This window comes from Equus quagga, chromosome 1 (genome assembly GCF_021613505.1).
Source record: "Equus quagga isolate Etosha38 chromosome 1, UCLA_HA_Equagga_1.0, whole genome shotgun sequence".
NCBI classification, from domain to species: Eukaryota; Metazoa; Chordata; class Mammalia; order Perissodactyla; family Equidae; genus Equus; species Equus quagga.
Window position 1 is genome coordinate 65,885,205 of NC_060267.1, and position 20,422 is coordinate 65,905,626.

General features: G+C 44.2%; 2 protein-coding genes across 2 annotated transcripts in view; both read right to left on the reverse strand.

The window, feature by feature from the left end:
- The window catches only part of GRIN3A (glutamate ionotropic receptor NMDA type subunit 3A), a 145,396-nt gene that overhangs the window by 16,612 nt on the left and 108,362 nt on the right, over positions 1-20,422 (reverse strand). Inside the window, exon 6 of the mRNA XM_046642242.1 lies at positions 19,781-19,932. Coding sequence (XP_046498198.1) covers positions 19,781-19,932 — 152 coding nt within the window. The remainder of the gene's footprint in view (positions 1-19,780; positions 19,933-20,422) is intronic.
- On the reverse strand, positions 2,928-3,443 carry PPP3R2 (protein phosphatase 3 regulatory subunit B, beta). The gene has a single exon (XM_046642255.1). It carries the CDS (start codon positions 3,441-3,443, stop codon positions 2,928-2,930), a length of 516 nt encoding a protein of 171 aa, XP_046498211.1.

The window sequence follows — 20,422 nt, forward strand, 5'->3', positions numbered from 1 at the left end:
TCTGTGTTTTGTCACTTACCAGCCGGGACACTTGGAGGAGATTCTAGAACTTTCTACAGCATCCTCTGTAAAAGTGAGCTGATGGCACCCACCTCACAGTGCTGTTACGATGATTAAATAACAAATGTAGCAGTACCTGGGACAGTTGTTCAATAAATGTTAACTACTATTATCACCCCAAGGAGTTGGACAGAACTAGATCTGCTGACAACCAGCAATTAACAGAGAGAAAAATCAAAGATTCTAATTTGGAAGGAAATGTGATCTTTCTTCCCAAATAGCCATACAGTCAGATCTTCCCGGTTGCTGAAGCTAGAATCAGGCTCTCAGTTCAAGGTCATTGCCACAAAACCTTGGGTAGCTGGTACTGAATGGACTGAGCAATTTGCTTGTTAATTCCAGCCACTCCAGAAGCTGAAATAGTTTTCCTCTTCTTGTGGAAATTTGAAGGTGTAATCCAAGATGTTTCAACCCTTAGTTATAATTTTAAAATGTTCCTATTTTAATGTGCACATTGCAGAGTGTATAAATTATGTCTCTCTTTTAGAGGTCCTCTCAGCTGGCATCACACACACTCACTTTCCTCATGCAAAGTTTCCTCCACAACATCAAACACACTGGGCTAGAATGAGAGTCTCTCTCTTCAACTTTCTCCAGTCAAGAAATCTGTTGTCCCCTCTGCAGATGAGGGGGTTGGGGAAGACCTTGACATTGTTTCTATTGTTTTCTTTCTGGATTAGGATTACACTTTAGAGTGGGTGTGGCTAAACAAGGGCTCAGAAGGAACCACTGGGCCTCCTGTCTCCCTTATACATTGATCTAACAGAAGCAGAGGAAGGGGGAAGAGAAGGGAATTAGGAGAATGAACCCATTGTACTCTAGGCACTCAAAGTAACCCTCAGATGGATCCTCGTTTTAATTAGGAGGAATGACAAAGGGAGGTTAAGCAGCTTGCTCATGCTCATATAGCTAATAAGAAGCGACCGTGATAAAAACCCAGTTGTAACTGAATCCAAACCCAGGTGTGTCTGAGTCTTTGAACTTTGTCATCCTGCAATGGGGGTGTGATTCATAGCACTACAGGGTTGGGAGCATTTACTGATTATTGATACATTTTTTTTTTTTTAGGACTGCAAAGGGATTAAAGAGATTCTTATGCTTTGTGGTTCCTAAGTAATCTATTAAATAAAAAGTGCGGCAGGGTATCTTGGTAGATGGGTGCCCTGACAGTAATTAAATTTGTGGACTTATTTTTCCTACTTCTTTTTTTTGGGTCAAGACTAGCTACCAGCTTCTTCAAAATATAACGATAATAAACCTCCTTGAAACGGACCTTCCGTGTCCTGAGAAAAGTCACCTGAGTTTTGTCCCTTGGCTAAGTACGTGTAGGGAGAATACGTTTCATTGTCCTGGTGTCAAGCACCTTCTGTGCGGAGTGGTTCCCTGTGAGAAACAGGGCTGGGTTAAAGAAGCAGATGCTGGGACCAGTGCGAGCCCAGCTCTTCTGAAGACAGTTTGTTCTCTGACAAATGGCAGTGGTAAGTGGGATGTCAGAGAGCTGGTAACATCTGGGGTGTAGACAGTGGTGTACTCACTGGCACACTGGCTCTCCAAAACAAAACAAAAACAACTCTAAGTTTTTGCTCTTTTCCATGATGTCCTAGTCCCGGCCAATTTCAAGCTGTCAACGTGACGTCACTGAACCTGGAGCTGGGGAGAGATGCACACACACTGGCTCTCACCAGTGTGAACAGGCTCCAGCACACCCCTTGGCTGCAGGATTATTAGGGTGTGAGGGACTCTGGGTTGAATGTTATATTAGAGAAAAAGCTTCCCCGAATGAGAGATTAGCTTCCCTGTCAGGCCCTGGGTTTGAGTTTCAAAACTAAGCTTCGCTAGTGCAGAAAGAATTCACTTCTGCTGCAAAGAGGTGCTTGCCCATGTCTGCATCTTTTGAGTACCAGGAGCAACACCACTTCAGCATCCTGGCGACAGTCCCCTGCACCCGGAATCTTCACTACCTCTACCCATGGGAAGCATGACTCTGAATCTGTCCCTTTCTCTCCAGCTGGGGTGGGGCTGAGTGTTGGAGGTGAGAGAGCTCTCTGGGAAGGTCTCTGCCCTGCTTGGCTGGAAGCCTTCTTAACTGAACTTAACACTGGGGTGGCAGCCAACCCTCAAAACCTGCTGCCAGAGGCTGAGAGTTGGGCTGGGCACTTAGTCCAGGCTTAGCATTTCTTACAAGAGCCCTGAGACCAGTTTGTGTTCGGGAGCTGAAGCAAGGAGACAGGAAGAGCCTGACCTGATGCCTACCCCGCAAAACATGCTCAGGGATTTCTGGAAACATCATGGGGAGTTGGCTGTGGCCTGGGAAAGGAAAAGATGGACTTTTGTTGCCCAGAGAGAGGTAATTAAAGGTGCTCAGCCATGAGAAATATATTCATCCCTGTTGCTACAATAGGGAAGTTGACAGTCTGTCAAAAGACACCTGACACCACAAGTAAATGAAAACAGTTCACCTAACACTTGATTTGAACTGTATAATTTTCTCCCACATATAAAACCATGAGAGGTAAAGGCAAAGATGTATATTTTCTTGTTTTTGAACTTCTCAAGTTCTTGTTGACTCTTTATAGTTTGGTCTCTGAATCTCAACAAAGAAACAGACGTTTATAAAAGCCATTTCTTTCCCCACCATGCTCCTTCACCTGTTCTCTGCCACTCAGGGTACTACCCTGAGTCACTGAGAGAAGGATAATTAGGAACAGAGTTGGTCATGAGGTTTATGTTAGCAAATTTGGCTTTCCAAAGAGAAAATACTTCCGAGTAAGTCAGAGTGACAGTTGCTGGTCATCTTGAGCTGATCTTGAAAGAGAGAGAGGAGAAAGAAAAAGTTGTTGTTGGGTGGTGCTCTTTAAAAAAACAGCTCACACAGCCACCACCAAGTTCTTGTGGATCTCCAGGCCTCGGACCACAGCGCTGAATTCCTCGTAGGATATTTTCCCATCGCCGTCTGTATCCAGGCAGATGATGGTTTTGTCGACGACCTCCTGTAACTCCCAGTCTGTCAGGGTGTCGTCCCCCACCATCAACTTCAGCACCTGGAAGAGCTCTCCGTTGGAAATGTAGCCGTCTTTGTCCATGTCGTAGATGCTGAAAGCAAACCTTAGCTTCTGCTCCTCGCTGCCCTTGACACTGAACTGGGAGGTCCCCACGATGAATTCCTTGAAGTCCACTACGCCATTGCCGTCGGTGTCGAAGACGTCGATCACTCTCTTCGCCAACGGATTCCGCTGCAGCTGGGGCAGCGACAGGAACTCATCCACGCTCAGAGAGCCCGAATTGTCCAAGTCCAGCTTCTTAAACCTCTTGCTCAGCCTTTTAATTTCATCATGGTCAAACTGGGAGCACATTTCCTCCGGGTAACTGGCCTCATTTCCCATTGTGGACGCTGGGCGCCGGCTCTCAAGGTCGGAGGAGGGAGCAGGGACGGTGGGCACAGGCGGGGTTCCCGCGGGGACCGTTGAGCCGGGGCGGGTTGGGGGACGGGGGAGGGGCGGCTCGTGGGCCAGCCAGGACCCGACTAGAAAACAGGCGGCGCTGGAGCAGGCGGGAAAGGGAGCTCGCGGGTAGGAGAGAGCCGGGCTGGAGGAATGCCCAGCAGAGGGAGCGGCTGAGAGCAGGGCTACCCGCCTCTCTTCCTTCTCTCAGCCCCTTGTAACCCCTATCCCCCTTGCTCTTATGTTCTCTCCTCACTTCTTCACTTTCCTTTTTCTCCTTAGAAAGTAAACCCCAAGGGGGCAGGGGCTGCATCAGTATTACTCACCACGGTACCCCAGCACAGTGCCTGACATACAGCATGTGCTTAATAAATGTCTGTTGAATGACTGAGGGAACTGCAAACCGGGCCTCTTTATGCTCGCTATGCAGACCTAGTGTGAGGAGGAAATGAGGTAATACACCAAAGCCCTGATGTGATATCTATTTCCTAAACTCTCTGGGAGGGGAAGCCAGGATTGGCATCCTTCCAGTACAGTGGTCACTGACCTTTTTCAGGACATGGGGTTCAGGGTCTTTATAAGAGACCCTGTTTGTAAGAGATCACAAAGAATTTCTCACACGGATCACCTACAGACAGTAACAGGTTCCTGAGGAATATACACAATGCTGAATTTGGGGCACTTTTCGGGAAGACACAGGTCCCAAGAATATAGCCTCTGTCTCCCTATTGCTTGGAATCCATCATCTCGTTTGGCGGCTGTCTTGCAGCCCACTTTGGGGAATGGCTGTAACGTGTCCAGGGAAGCCTTTTCGTGTTTTGAGAGTGACAGGGGCCCCTAAGCTGTCTCACTCTTTCCCACTCTGCTTCAACTGGATTTGTCCTTTTGGTTGAGGATGAATCTCACGGGTTCCCTCATATTCTTTCTTTTTTCAGGAGCATGTCAGTTAGTGCAGATGCGTAAGGAATAAACCTGATTCAAGAACTATGCAGTTCTGGGGCTGGCCCCGTGGCCGAGTGGTTAAGTTCGCGTGCTCCGCTGCAGGCGGCCCAGTGTTTCGTTGGTTCGAATCCTGGGCGCGGACATGGCACTGCTCATCAAACCACGCTGAGGCAGCATCCCACATGCCACAACTAGAAGGACCCACAACGAAGAATATACAACTATGTACTGGGGGGCTTTGGGGAGAAAAAGGAAAAAAAAAATAAAATCTTTAAAAAAAAAAATTAAAAAAAAAAAAAAAAGAACTATGCAGTTCAAACAGTCTTGGGGGAGCCTCAGGTCATCAAATCAAATGGAAGGAGGCAAATACTCCTTCCTTTAAAAAGTGTTGGCACCGTCTCTGTGCTTTACTTCGGGCAAACTATCGGTTTAAAGGTAACCAGGCTGCAACCAGCGCAGTGAAGCCACAGGGTATCTTATTGCTCCGTTGGGACAGTTTAGGGGAAAAGGAAAGGTTTGGAGGCTAAAATATTTGTGACCGAATTATTAGCCCGACTGACTGAATTAACTAGATCTGACAGAAGCATTATAGGTTAGAAAGAATTTAAAAGAGGACAACCCAGCATCAAATCTGGAACAAGTTGCTTTATGTCAGTTTTTCCATCTGTAAAATGGGGCTAATATTTTGTATAGTTGTATAAGGATTAAAGACATAATGGCTGACATTAGCCAATATGATAAATCATTATCATTATTGTCATTATTACTAATTTTATTACTATTTACCCTGCCGGTAGAGATGAAGTCTCAAAGAAAGAATACTTGGCAGCCCGGGCCTCTAAGTGTATACATGTCTCTGTAATGAACACTCTTCATAGACCGTTTCCCAGATGTCACTCACTGCTTGAAGCATTCTACCAGGATTGACTTTGGGGACTGACGGCAGACTTTCCACTGGCCCACCAGGCAGTCTTATGGAGTTTTCACTGACTTTCTCCCCAGTAATACCTTGATGGTCGTCAATCAGAAAGGAGTCACCAGTGTAGAAACTCTTAGTAAATGTCTTCCTCTATGTGGGTGTGTTATTAGGAGGTAGTGAGGGGTCACAGAGAGACCATAGGAATTAAATAGACCAGGTTCCAGTCCCCACACTGCCCCTATTAGCTGTGAGTCCCTAGAAGAGCCGTTACTGTTCTTGCCTCAGGGTCCACATCTGTAAAATGGTGATAATAATTACACCTGCTTTATCTACAGCATGTGGTTATTGTAAGAGTGAGGTGAAGGCGTGCATATAGGAAAGTTATGTAAAAGGAGAAATATTGCCCCAAGAGTTAACTAATTTAATAGTCGAGCAGACAATACTGGGAAGATGGTACCACTTCATTGAAATCATTCAGTTTGCAACCATAATTGCTTTACTCCTGCCTTGTAGAGGGTGTTCTGTTATGCTGGATCAGAAGTTTCATTCAATGTGAAGTTGAATTCCCCACTGCTCCACATTTCACAAACTTTGTAGTTTCAGCAGTATTATGGGACTCAATGTTATTGTTCTGATTTTCTCTGGCCATTATTCTTAGTTATTTCCATGGAAAACACAATTTGTTACTCTTTCTGTTTATCACTGTGGAGGGATCTGGATAGTTGGACATTCACTGCAGTAAATAAATTACAGGGGTTGACTGATTGTTTTGGAAGAAATCAGGAGCCTGACGGCACTTCCATTTCAGTAAGCCATTTTTTTGTCCTCAAGAGTTTTCAGATGAAGAACTATGAGATGGTCACTTGCAAAAATAACTGATATTGGAAAACAAAATGGAGACGATGAGACCCAAGGCTCATATAAAGCTTCCTCTTCCAAGTTGGTCAGACGAATGGGTTTCTGAGTAATGTCACACAGTCATTCTGGGAGATTTACAGGCAGCCTTGACCTTGGCTGGAAGGCCTTCCCTCTCTGCGATGTTGCTGGTCACCATACTTAACATCTGTCTGTATTGAGGTTAGCAACTGTGTAGACTGTGGAACCACATAGCCCTGAGTTTAAAATTTTTTTGAGCATCAGATTTCTCATCTGCAAAGCAGGAATAATACAGTGGTGTCATAGTGTTATTGTAGGTTTCAGTGAGATAATACCTGAAATAACACTTTAAAAAAGCATCTAAAATAGCATGCCAGCACACAGTAGTTTCTCAATACATTTTGTACCCCGTCTCTTATTTTTTCCTTCCCTACTCCTTTACAGCCGTGCACTGCACAACAACGTTTCAGTCAATGAGGGATTGCGTATACCACGGTGGTCCCATAGGATTAGTACCATACAGGTGAATTGTGTGGCAGGCTATCCCATTTAGGTCTGTGTAAGTACATGTGATGTTCACACAATGACGAAATTGCCTAACAATGCATTTCTAAGAACGTTTCCCCATTATTAAGCGATGCAAGACTGTATTTGCTTTCTCCAGAGCACAAATTTGACTCCGGCTGTATGTGTTCTAGGTTCCTTGGATATAACAAACCTTGTTTCAAGTCAAGTCCATTTCATAAATATATATTGAGCACCTGCTCTGTCCCAGGCCTTGTGGTCATGGGGGTTTCTGTGGTGAATAAGACACAGTCCCTTGAGAAATATACAGTTTTGCTGTTGAGAAACCTACAGTTTAGTAAACAGTGTGGCTTTAAGAATGTGGCAGGATTTGGTCAGTCTTTTTTGTTTATCATGTATATTCAAAAGGATCAAGAAGAATACACTTTATTTCCTTTGGTAATTCTGGGATGCTATTTAATATGAACTTTGGAGTGCATGATTGTCGATCCTAGTTCTGCTATTTAACAATTTTGAGATTTGGGGCAGAGTTACTTATCCGAGTCACTGTTTGTTCATCTATAAAACAAGGACAGTTGCCAACTCATGGCGTCGTTTTTCAAGATTAAATAAGAGAACACAAAAACAATTAGACCCAATGCCTAGCACATGGTAGGTACCAAATGGTAGATGTTATCATTATTGCCTACTGTAGGCTTGCCTGGAAAACTCTAATAGGCTGTTTGCACATACACACACACACACAGATATAGTCAACTATTCATTTGTTTTCTCCACAAATATTCATCGAGCATCTACTATACGAGAGGTGTACAATGGTGACCTAAAGCAGATACTTTCCCAGCAGTCTCTGTCCTCATGGAGCTCAGTTTTGCAGGGAAGATGGACATTAACCAAATGATCATATCCATAAATGTAAATGAGTACCTGTGGCCAGTGTTACAGAGGAGAGGCAATGCAATGGGAATTTGTGGTGCCAGGGAGCTCACACAATAGGAATAGTCAGAAAGAGGAACAAAACCGCTATTGAGGATGTGATGATTGAGCTGAAATCTCAAGGAGGAGAGGTTACCTGGGTGTTCTAGGCAGAATTGCGTGTTCCAGGAAGAAGGAACTCCATGTGTAAAGGCACTGGGGCAGGAGGAGCATATCAAATAGGATGAACTTAAAGAAAGCCAGTGTGGCCGGAATAGGGAGGTCAAGGGAGTATTAGATGAAGTAGTATTAGGTCAAGCGAAGAGAGGGTCTGACCATGCCTTAGACACTGACGTTCATCCAGTCATTCCTTACAGGTCATCATTTATCCAATTGTGCTTTGACATGTAAAGTGTTCAGGGCATTCAGAGATGGTCCCTACTCAGAAAGCTTACCGACTGCTGAGCGAATTGAGGCATAACTAATTATAACCCAAGATGGCGAATGAAAGGTCATCAGAAAGATAAGGGCAAAGAGCTATAAGAATTCAGAGAATTGAGAGATCGTTGAGAAAGTCGCAGAATTCTTGCTGGGAGCAAATGGAGCAAGACCTTTTTGGCAAGAAGTATTGTTTGATCCTGATGACAACAAAGGGGACAAGTGCCATCATCACAGAAGTAGGAAAGGGAAGAGGTGTAGACCTCAGCAACTAGTTTAATGTAGCTGAAGCCCTTGAGGAAAATCTCAGAAGGTGGGCTGGAAGGAGCCAGGTCAAGGAGAGTTTTGAAGGTTTGGCTAAGGCATATCGTTTCTATATGACAGGGAAAGCACAGCAGAGTGACCTGATAGAAGGATATTCTAAAAAGATTAATCTGGCATTGTGAAGGGTGAATTAAACAGGGGGAGAGACTGGCACTGTGAGAGCAGCTAGCAAATAATGACAATGACACCCGTTTGTGTGGAAAACGAGAGCCTGCTCTAGGGTGACAGAGGCACTAGAGGTGGAAGGCGAGGTGTATGAGTTTCCTGCGGCCGCCCAAACAATGTTCCACAGACTGGGTGGCTTAAACAGAAATTGATTGCCTCCCAGGTCTGGAGACTTGTTTTATGTGATGTCAAGTTGGCTCCAATTCCTGGTGACCCTGTGAATGAGTGAAGTCCACAATGTCCTGTCCTCAACAGCCCTACTCAGCTTCTGTAGACTCATGACCCTGGCTTCCTTTATGATGCAACTCGTGTTTGGTCTTCCTCGTTTCCTGCTGTTTATCACTTTTCCCAGCGTTATTGTCTTTTCCAAAAAATCCTGCCTTCTCATGATGTGCCCAAAGTAAGGCAGCCTCAGTTTTATCATTTTTGCCTCCGGTGATAGTCCAGACTTAATTTGCTCCGTGACCCACTTGTTCATCTTTCTGGCCATCCAGGGTATCTGTAGAGCTCTCCTCCAAGACCACATTTCAAATGAACCCATTTTTTCCTGTCAGCCTTCTTCACTGTCCAGCTTTCACACCCTTACATAGTTATTGGGAATATGAAGGTGTAGATAGTCTTTACCCTAGTCTCTAATGACCCTTCCTTACACCTGATGACCTTTCCTAATTCTTTCATTGCTGCCCTTCCAAGTCTCAGTCTTCTCTTGATTTCTTGGCTGCGTTCCCAAGTAAGGGCTCCAGGGCTCCCCCGTGATGCTGGCTTCTCCTCTAATGTGTGCTGAAATTCCACCAACTCCCACAGCTGCATGGGGAGTAAGTGTCTTCGGAAGCCTTGGATACGACAGAGGAAATGTGAGGGCAATTTCTTACGTTCTTAGTTCACACTCTTTGTGAGGTGGAAAAAAGATGGATTTTCTGATATTTTGTGACACTTCCCATCATGGCCACTTGATGGCAATCTTCACACATTGCCATACTTTGTTTTTTCAGCTGGAATCTTTAGAGCCTAGGGGCAACTATTTAGCACAGGGAATAATTAAGGAGGAGTCCCATTTCATGTAATTCTCCCATAGATTTCAGTGTACGGAAATCTAAAAAAGTGGAAGGAAGACTGTCTCTCACAATAGACCTAATCAGTTTGAACACTGTTTACACCTTTTAGTTGCATAGTAAATACCATTTCATAAATATTCATGAGTTCACTGAATTTAACCAAAGGAGAAGCAAGAACTATTAACCGTATGTGGTCTTGGGTATAATTTATGCCCAAGCATCACTGGTGTATAAAAGAGGAGACCTTTATTCCATGAGTTCTGTTTACTTGGTCATTAGCAATGGTGAAGGGGACACTTGCTGGAATTAGTTTTCAGTGTATCAGAATTCAAACTTCGGTCATGTCTGATAACAAGAGAACAACAGAGGAGCAGCCCCAGCTTTGTGATATGAGGTGGGGGGGAAACAAGACCTGAGAATTGTAGGTCTCCAGCCTGCGCTCAGCAACCTGACTGTGAAACACCATTGACCATATTTAAAGAAAATAGTTACTGTTGTTTCTCTAAAGATCTGTTTTAAGTACAGCCTAATGGTTTCTATAAACTGTATTCATGTTTTCCCACTCAAACCTAGAAGCTGAGTTAGAAGAAAAGAATAACAGGGTACTATAAAAGCTCATTAATCCAGCACATTGCAAAGTAGAAAAGTCTAGAGTCACATATTTCTCAAGTCCTCCGGTAAGAAAGTCTTCAGTTATATAACATATGTAAGTAATAAATAAAAGAACATTTATGTTGGAATTATAAGATGCTTATAATAATAAGATGCTCCTACTTTTTTGGAGCTGGGGAGGGTGCACCAACTGTAATTTCTTGCACGTGCTTATTATTCATCAAATATTTTTTTTTCTTCTGTGTGGATAGCTCTATACACAGGGAAGGAGGGAATATTTGTTAAGCTAGATGTTCTCCATAAACCAGCTCATTAAATATATTTCACTACTTACAAGTAGACTCTATTAGTCTCAATTTTGGTGTGAGGATCTGAAGTTTCAGAAGTTGCCTGGCTTGCAAAGACACATAACGATGGAGACAGGAGTCAAACCCTGGTATGTCCACTTCTAGAGCTGAAATTCTCAGTTATTGCAGATGGCATTCCATGTGGAGACTAGAAAAGATGTCCTGCTCTTGAGGAGATGACAGGCGGGCTACGAGGCAGACACAGGAGAAGTCAGAGGCCTATAGTTTACTCCTGGGTCTAGCTGTGGCTGCATAACAAGGGGGCCAGGGAGGGTGGCCATCTATGATTTTAGAATCCCTGGGGAGGGCACAACTAAAACGGCAGCGTCCTGTCCAGCACCATGGTTGAGTGCAGTGTCTCTGGAGGGTGGGACCAAATTGCATTGCTTATAATTTCCTGCCTCAGTGTCTTGCTTGTGCTCTGACTGGAGGGTTCTTTGCCCTACAGAGGTTACCTCCTCTAAGAAGACTTCTCTGGTTCCTTCTTGCTCTCCCATGAGTGAATCAGGGGCTGACCTATGTCACTGTTCTGCCTCATATCTTCTTCCACTGCTGCCCCTGGGGCAGTGTGGTTTAGAGGGTTTGTTTGCAATCAGCTTCTACCTGCCTCTGAGCTCTGTGTTCATCTCTGCACCAGCTGCCCCTGGCACGCAGGAGTTCAGTACGTTTGCCAATTGATGGGTGGATGAATGAATGAATGAATGAATGAATTTGTTCTGGTAGCAGAATAAAAGAAGGTGAGGCCTTTCTGAGATTGCTTCCCTTTCTTCACATGCAATTCCACCCCGCATCATATAAGGACACATGAACAGCTTTGTGCTTCTTCAGGTTTCCGGAAAGCGCTACCTGGACAGGTTCCATCTGACCTTATGCTTGGCTTAAATATTAAACTCAATTACTTAGGCTATTCCAAGGGAAGCACTCAGCTGTCAAGGTGGCTCTCGACATACATGGGTTTTCAATTTAAAGCAATCTATAGTCATTAACTCTCCTTGCCTCACCATAACTCTCATCAGGTTGAATAGCGGACAGTGATGTTTTGAATTGAAAAAGGAAGGTGTGGGGATTAGGGAGGGGCAGGAGGCTGTTGGTATGTGACCCGGTTGTCAAGAGCAGAAAAGACTGTGTTTAAGCTCACCCCTCCCCCACCCCCGTACCATTTAAAGATAAACTGGACAGAACATTGACCAGCATTGAAGCTTCTTGATGTGACTTGTGTGATCTCTTTGGCTTTGAATGTAGAGTTGACTAACCCTTCCTCCATTCCCCAAAAAATTAACAGAGGGAAGAACTGATCTGCCATGAGAAAGCCCCATTTTCTCAGTGAAAAAATCTTAATAGGTTTCACACTAGGTACACATTTTGGTGGTGTGGTGCGGTGGTCAGGGATGGAGAGCCCAGACTGGAAGCTAGTCAGTCAGTTCACTGTCCTTCCCTGTGTTCCAGTATCCATGTCTTGAGCTAGATAGGTCGGGATCCCGCTAAACGAACCTGCTTGAGAACCACAGCATTCTCTAAGCTGGGTCTCCTGCATGGCTCAGTCTTATGGTGAGGGAACAAGCTGGAGAGAACTTAAAGGATTGGCCAAAGGTCACTCAGCTGGTTCATGGCAGAGTCAGGACGAATGTGAAAACCACTATCCATTCAGCACCTATTACGTGTCAGGCACTTTTATGTACATCATCTCTGTTCCTTACGCCAAGTCAGAAACATGGAATATTATTCCCTTCATTTTGCAGAGGAGGGAACTCAGAAGGGTTAAGTCCTTTGTGTTCATGATGTTTTGAAGCACCTTTCTGACGTGGATATTTTGATGACACAATTATTTCCACATTGGCACCTCTATAGTGTTCCTAAAAACAAACGATTTAAACGTCAGCTTTTAAAAATTACCTAAAAATGAGCTTGACAGACATCTTCACTCCATCCCTGCAGCCCCAACCCTTATTGGATGAAGTTCACAAATTGGGGGGGGGGGGGCAAGGATGGGAAGGATCAAGAGTAGATTGAAGGTCAGGTTGGGGTTGGGGGCCAGGAATGGGGTGAGGTCAAGGATGGAGTACATTCAGGGTTGGATGGGGGTCAAGTTGAGGGTGAGGTCAGAGATGGAATGGGGCAAAATTTCCTAATATACACTTTCCTTGATAATAAAAAACATTGAAAAGTGTAATGATTTACTTTTAGACTGTTTCAGAACATACTTCTCCTTTTCCCTCCCTACCCCATGTAATCAAGGTCTCTGGATCCTGAGATGGAGCCCCTTTCACTGCAATGTTCTCCCCCTTGCTTGGTACGTGTTTGTTTCCTTCAGCACTCAATAACAGAATGAGACCCGTGGATTCAGAGACAGAAAACTTTGTAACAACCTAGCAAGATATGGATTCAATTGAGGCTCAGAGAACTTAAGTAATTTTCCAAAGGACATAAAGCTGCCTCCTCACAGCAGTGGGAGAGCCGGGGTGGTCTGACTCCCAAGACAGGGTCATTCCAGTGGACCCGGTTGTACTTCTCTCTCCTTCCTGGCCAGCACGAGGCATGCTCTCTCTCCCTGCAAGCTGGACTTCTGTTTGCAGGTGCAGAAGCTGCACATTCTCAGATGGTCAGGCTCTGGGCACTTTCCTCTAGCTGGTCCCATCCCCCGCTTCGTGTGCCACAAGGGGCTGTGCTGGACATCCTTTTGCCCTTCCAGATCTACTCTTCATCTTTCTCCATCCTGCTTTGTGCCCTGGGGAGTCCTCTATGGACCACACTGACAGGTTTCCTTGACCAAAGGCAGCGGTGGAAGATGGGAAGGTGGGAAGAGACTGATGTCAGGTATTTATTCCCTGGCTTTCTCTTGGCCAGGTCACTGTGGGTTGGCTATGTTCCTAACCAAAGACCACAGCTCCTGTTAGAAAGCCCTCTCCTATGCACCCCTAGGTTTTTGGAATGGTTCTCTCCATTTTTTCCCTCGCGCCTAGGTGGTAACGGCTCCCTCACTTTACCTGCCCCTGGGAGCCATACAATTTCTGCTGGTTTCTTTAAACCATACCTTTGCAAATCGTTTCTCCTCAAACTGAGTCTGCAATCGATTCCCTGCCAAGAGTACTGTATCCTCTTCCTTCTTGACTATTCCCAGTTGGTTAAAAGGCACATTATTCAACTCATTATTTAAAGGAGACTTTCAAAAAGAAGTACCATCATATATCTTAATAATTCCTTGAAGAATTTTGAGGGTTTGCTAAGCTTTGATCTGCTGCCTTCCTTTGCTTTGCAAAAAGCAGATTTCACAAAACTGTTGCCCTGGCACTCTTAAACTCACTCAGTGACTTGAAAAAAAAATTACATTTGCTTGCTGAGTCAAAGGAAAATGAAGGAAATTCAGAGGCTGCCATACGTTTTCCTCAGTGGAATTGATTGACAACGAGTCTACTGTGGGCAGAAGCACAGTTGGGTTAGAAGGATCGTGAAGACACATCTGAGGTCAATTTAAAATTCCTCTGAAAATTGCTGGAGGTGGGCTGTTGAATGAGACCCGCAATTTCCCGGGTGACTCTGGGGAGCAGATAAAGTCCTGGAATTCAAAAAAATGAGTTTATCCTCCAGAGAGACTGCAGCTAGACAGCTCTGGGGTTGCCAAGAGATGAGAGGTGAAGAGGTGAAGGTTCTCACAGGGGACCAAGTATTAATGTCCAACTACCAAAAATAGGGGGAAAAGCATATTTCATATCATATTACTAGGTGATCAAATCATTTATTAGCCAATCTAGGATATTTCTTTTCAGAGTTAAGGGGTGTTTAATTACTCCGTGTCAACCTACGTAGACGAGGACTGTACCTGGAAAATGGGAGGTCAGGTCAGAAATAAACAGAGGAAGCACCTGTTGGGAGAGGCGCCTTCCAGAACATACCTGCCTCTGCTGCACTGCGCCCTGCAGCAGTCCCCCTGGGGGGTGAAGGAAGAGGAATATGTTCGTTAAACTACCATCTTATTACTCCTCACAGGAGCCACTGAGGAGAGGAAGAGGCTGAGCCTGAGGGAGGTTAGTGATTTGCCCAAGGCAAGGTGACGATGGTAGAAGCAGCCTTCAAATATGGCTTGTCTGATTTCAAAGCCGGTCCTTGTTTCTCTACAGTAATGCAGCCCAGTAGTGAGTGACATTTGAGGAAAAGGGATGGCACGCAGAGCATTAACAGATGTGTCTCCTTCTTCCGACCTTTTCAGGGAGAAAGCTTAAAAAAAAAGCAGGTGGAGACTCATGGATTGAGCAGAGAGAAGTCCAGCAGGCAGAGGGCCCTCACGGAGGAGACCAAGCTCAGTCAATGAGCTGAACATTGATTTCAGTTAATTGCATTCTACCTTTACGTTCTGTGAGGGTGACATCCTGAAATTCTGTCTCAGGTTGTTCAAGACAAATATGCCAGTCAGAGCACAAGGATGTGTACTGTTGTTTACAGGCACACACGTGAGCATCATTGTGAAGCTTTTTGTTATGAAATAGACCAGGATATGCCACAGTGCAGACCACCATCCTTGAGAAAGAATAGCTCCATGTGTGTTCACAACATTCCCTGAGGCTGGGAGTGGCCCTCTGGTCTCTACAAACATGTGGATGTTATCAGGATCTTCTTTTATTTCTGTCTCTGAAGTTCCAATTAACGATACGTCTCTCTTCTATTCTCTTCATCCTTACCCCCTCTCCCTTCCAAATTCGGCTGATCTGGGAAGTGGGCCCAGGGTTGTCCTAGCAACCATAACTTGATCCTGATATCAGCCTCTTATCCAACGGCTTCCAGCTCACAACATCCAGAATTTCCCAAATGCCTCTCCCCTAAATCTGACCCTTTAAAAACCATGGCTGAAAAAAAAAATTGGTGTTTTGTTTGAAATTACTCGTAAATCCATACAGCCCTGAAACATTTATGGTGACACCTCATAATCCTTAGGAATGTAAGTGACCTTGTGGTTATCATATTTGGGTATAGGCTCATTATTTTACAAGCATTATCTTACTTAATTTTCACCACAACGAAATAGATATTATCATCCCCAATCTGCAGAAGCTGAGGCTCAGAATGGTCAAGTAACGTGTCCTATATCACACTGCTAGTGGGATTCAAACCTGGACCAGTCTCCAAAGCCCATGCTTTGGACCATTATGCTATACTGTAAAGAACATTAAATATTCTTATCTTGGATGATATAAAGGGAAACCATAATCACTGTATCAAAGCTGGGTGGGCTCTTGCAGATGATTAAATCCAAAGAACTCATTGTAAATATGACTGGAAGTGGGTAGGAGGTGAAATGAAGCAACTTTCCCATCAACAAAGTGGGTGTGGAAGAGGTGGTTGGTTGCCTATTCAGCATCCATTCTCCTGTCTCCTCCTTCCTAAGGGAACCTTGCTTTTGTTTAGGTCTTTTCTACCATGTATTTCAAAGGAAGCTGCCCCATCATCAGTACTAGGGGATGAGTCATGATTGGCCTAATCTATCATGGTGATCTCATTTTTCTCACCTCATGGCTTAGACATGGGCAGATGATACAATTTTGGCCAATGAAATACCAGAAAATCTACTGGAGAGCTTCTAGGAAGGTTTCCTCACTTCTAAAAAGAGCTGCGGGAAGACACCTGAAGATATCTATGAATCCCAGGAAATTCTCCTAGTGAAAGGAGAAGAAGAATTAATACTTCTATTATTTACTATTTACTGGGCCAAGTAGTTTTTTTTTTCTTGGTTATCTTTTATTTTTTAAGTTTGACACCTGAGCTAAAATCTGTTGCCAATCTTTTGTTTTTTTTCTTCTTCTCCACAAATCCCCCAATATGTTGTTGTATATTCTAGTTGTAGGTCCTTCTGGTTGTGCTATGTGGCACGCTTCCTCAGCATGGCTTGATGAATGGTGCTAGGTCCATGCCCAGGATCCAAACCAGTGAAACCCTGGGCCACTGAAGTGGAGCATGCACACTTAACTTCTTGGCCCTGGGGCCAGCCCTGGTGCCAAGTTTCTTACTAGGTCTTTCCATAAGTGAGCTCTTATTCTCAGAACAAAATGGCAAGGCAAGTTTTATCATATCCATTCATGGATGAGGCAACTCAGACTTAAGAGCAATTAAGTCATTCAGTTGTTAATTGACAGAGCCAGGATGCAGTCCAGAAATGTATGGCTTCAAATTTATCATGCTTTGTGTTAGATACTTTCACGTTGGAATAAATAGATTTGATACAAGCCCTGATATCAGTTCCCTACATTAAACCCAGCATATATGGGGTTAAAACCAAAGCATTCATTCCCTGCTTACTCCCTGGCTTCCTGGCACCAGAATCCACTATCCGCCATGGAGACAGACAGTTAAGGATGCCCACCTGCAAATTACCTCATCATCCTCCCCACTGTAAGCAGCCTCCCAAGGCCAAACACAGGCTGGTGGGAAAGTGCCCAAGGCCACAGGCCACTCCCATCCCTATAACAGAAACATTCCTTACAAACTTTAAAACCCCTTGTCTTGGGGCCAGCCCTGTGGCACAGCAGTCAAATTCATACATTCCACTTCGGTGGCCCAGGGTTTGCCGGTTTGGATCCCGGGTGCAGACATGGCACCGCTTATCAAGCCATGCTGAGGCAGGTCTCCCACATATAAAGTAGAGGAAGATGGGCATGGATGTTAGCTCAGGGCCAGTCTTCCTCAGCAAAAAGAGGAGGATTTGTGACAGATGTTAGCTCAGGGCTAATCTTCCTCAAAAACAAAACAAAACAAAAATCCTTGCCTTCCATTCTTCACGGAAATGAGACACATTTGAGAGCTAACTCTCATCTCCTAGTTGATATCACCTGGAATAAAAACTCTTTCCTTTCCATAAGCCTGGCATTCCAGTTTTTATTTGGCCCCTCAGGTGTGGAGGGTAGGGAACCTATGTTTGTAGGCTCTAACGGATTTATGCTAGTGGTTGTGTTAATCTCTGAAAGTATGTTCCCCTCTATGTGCCCAGGTGGAGTTAGGTTCTGAGTCTTCAGGGCCCTGCACCCTCAGAGGCTTGCACTAGGAGTCAGGTGGTTCTTCCAGCTGATATCTAGGTCTGATGATCCTGAAATGGCAACAGCCCAGAGGGGTGCTTTGGTCTGGGGGTGCCAGTCATTCCATACAGCTGGCTTTGTTGACATGACTAGGAGACTCCTTTTGTCTCATCTAATGTCTTGCTGTCAACTTTGAATTACTTGGACATTTTGGCTTGAGTTAACCATGGTCACAACAACCAGTAGAAAGCACCAAGTGATTGTTGCTTTGCACAATTTAAGGAATTGGTTTGTTTGCTTTCTTGGCTGAATTAATTCTGCTGACCAGTGTAAGCCCAATTTTATTTCTCTTAGGAAAAGTCATGCACATCTTTCCAAATAAAGATAAAAATACCTGCCTTATACAGTTGTAGTGAGAGCCAGTGAGTTAATGTCCCGAATACAGTTTTTGTCACGTGGTAAGAAACAGAACATGCTAGTTCCCTAATTCCTCATTTCCCTTTTTGCTTCCTTTAAACCTTTGCTCAGTGAGATATGAGATTATAAAGAGAGATATGATTCAGATTGGGTCAGGGACTATGGGCAGGCTGTGAAGAAGACAGGTCTCAGTTGGGAGTTTATGATGAGAAGGCATTAGCTGGGTAAATGTCAGGGGGAGAGTACTGGAGGAGGAGGATGGAACAGCATGTGCCCAGTCCCCAAGGCAGGGAAGCTGCTGGTGTATCTCCATCTGAAATGACCATTGTGGTGTGGCTGTAATAGCCAGGAGGCATGAGGTGAGGCTGAAGAAGTGGGCAGAGTCAAGTCCAACAGGGCATTGTAGGCCATTGTAGCATTTCAGATTGTTCCCTAATTAACATGGGAGGCCATTGCAGGCTTCTAAGCAGAAGGGTGATCTGCTATGTAGAAAACAAATGGGAGAAAGGCAGGCATGAAAACAGGGAGACCTGTTAGGAGACTTTTGCAGTTGTCCAGGTGAGGGATGATGGCTTGGACTAGAGTGATGACAGTGGAGATGGCAATAAATGGGCATATCTGGGACATATTTTACACAAGGAAAAGATATGGCTTGTTGATGAATGCAGCAGGTGAGATGTGGGAGGCATTAAGGATCCCTGCCAGTTTCTGGAATGAGTAACTGGATGGACAGAGGTGCCATTACCCAAGATGTGAAGCACAGGATGGAAAGCAGATTTAGGAGAGAAGATCAAGGGTTTACTTTTTGACAAGTTAAATGTGAGATACCTGTAGGATATTCAAGTGGACATGTCAAACAGGAAGATAGATACATGGTTCTGGAGCTCAGAAGAAGAATCTGTGTTGTAACACAAATTTGGGAGTTGTTGGCAAATAGAGGCTATTTGAAGCCATTATTGTTGGCTTTAGATTCTTTTTTAAATGTCAGGCTGAACTTGTACTGGTTTATTTGGCTTCTCTCTTAAATAACTGAGCCTGTGGCTCTTGTTACACCTTTAGCCTCCTGTCTTAATCATCTACTTTCTGGCTCACTTTGCAGGTTTCTTTCTAATTACATTGTAAAGGCAGAGCATTGCAATAGAAAGATGTAGATTCTGACCATTTGTGTGCCTTGGGCAAATCACTTAAGATCTCTAGGTGTTAGTTACCCATCTGTAAAAGAAGGGAATTGGTTTTTTTAAGTTAAAAAAAATCTCTGATTCTATAATCTAAGAATTACCAGTTAAGGTATGTCTATTTTTCTAAACCCACAAAGGATTCATCACTGGACTACTGGGAAGTTAGCTTTGATTATCTCTTGAAGGATATTTTGAAGTCCACATCCTGACCAGCAATTAACAGTTAAACCAAACACTGTTAATGTCAGTCTCAGATACTATTGCTGTAATTCAGAGCAGCGTTTCTTCCACACTTGTGGATATAGTATATAGAAAAAAAGGAGAAATTCAGACATTTACACATCAAAATAGCATCACATTTAAATCCAAGACAAACTTGTCTTACTGCAAATTCCTATAGGAATGGGCATTCTTCCAGTGAAGTTGGGAGTAATCCAAATATCATGGTGAGTCCTAGGATGTGTAAATAGCCTGGCTTATCAATCACAAGACACATACAACAGCATTTCCTCATATTCTTCAAGGTAAAGCTGTACAAAGTGTCAACATTATCAGCAGTTTTTCTTTACCTCAGTGACAGCGAAACTTCTTTTGCCACAGGGAACCACCTTGTACCACTTGTCATGCAGCACATCCATAAACCCATGTGACTTGTATTGACTAATTAGCTCAGAGATATTGGAGGTCAGTGGAGAGCCGGGTGGGAGACCAATGCCGTATCCTAGGAGAGAAAAGAATCTCAGATCAGTTTTTCACCTGAGAGGCTCCTAAGAGATCGCCACCACACTTGTGTGATATTGCCATTAGACCTGGCAACAAGGGTATGGTGAGCTTTTACCCTCTTTCCTTCAAAGGACTCAAAGATGTCCAAAGTATGATTGCTTTGGAGCTGCTGCCTCTCTGAGTAGAAGAGATGAGTCTGGAAAGGAGAAGAATGGGCTGTGCACTGTGTACCAGTGGCACATTGTATTCCAAGGCCTTCTGCCCTTCCCTTCAAGTTATTTCTGAGAAGCCATCTTTGAGGTCTTTACCAGGGCTAGGATTCCTTATCTACTTCTCCTAGAACCCCTTCTCTGGACCTTAAATACGTAAAATTTGATTAATCATAATTTCTGGTTTATGACGTACTCTCATCATTGGTCTTGCATGACCCTCTTTTACTTTTATTTTGTTTATTTTTTAATAATATGATGAGGCCATGTAAATATACA

Coding starts and splice junctions, on each gene's coding strand:
- PPP3R2 (XM_046642255.1), bottom strand. CDS start 3,443: ATGGGAAATGAGGCCAGTTACCCGGAGGAAATGTGCTCCCAGTTTGAC.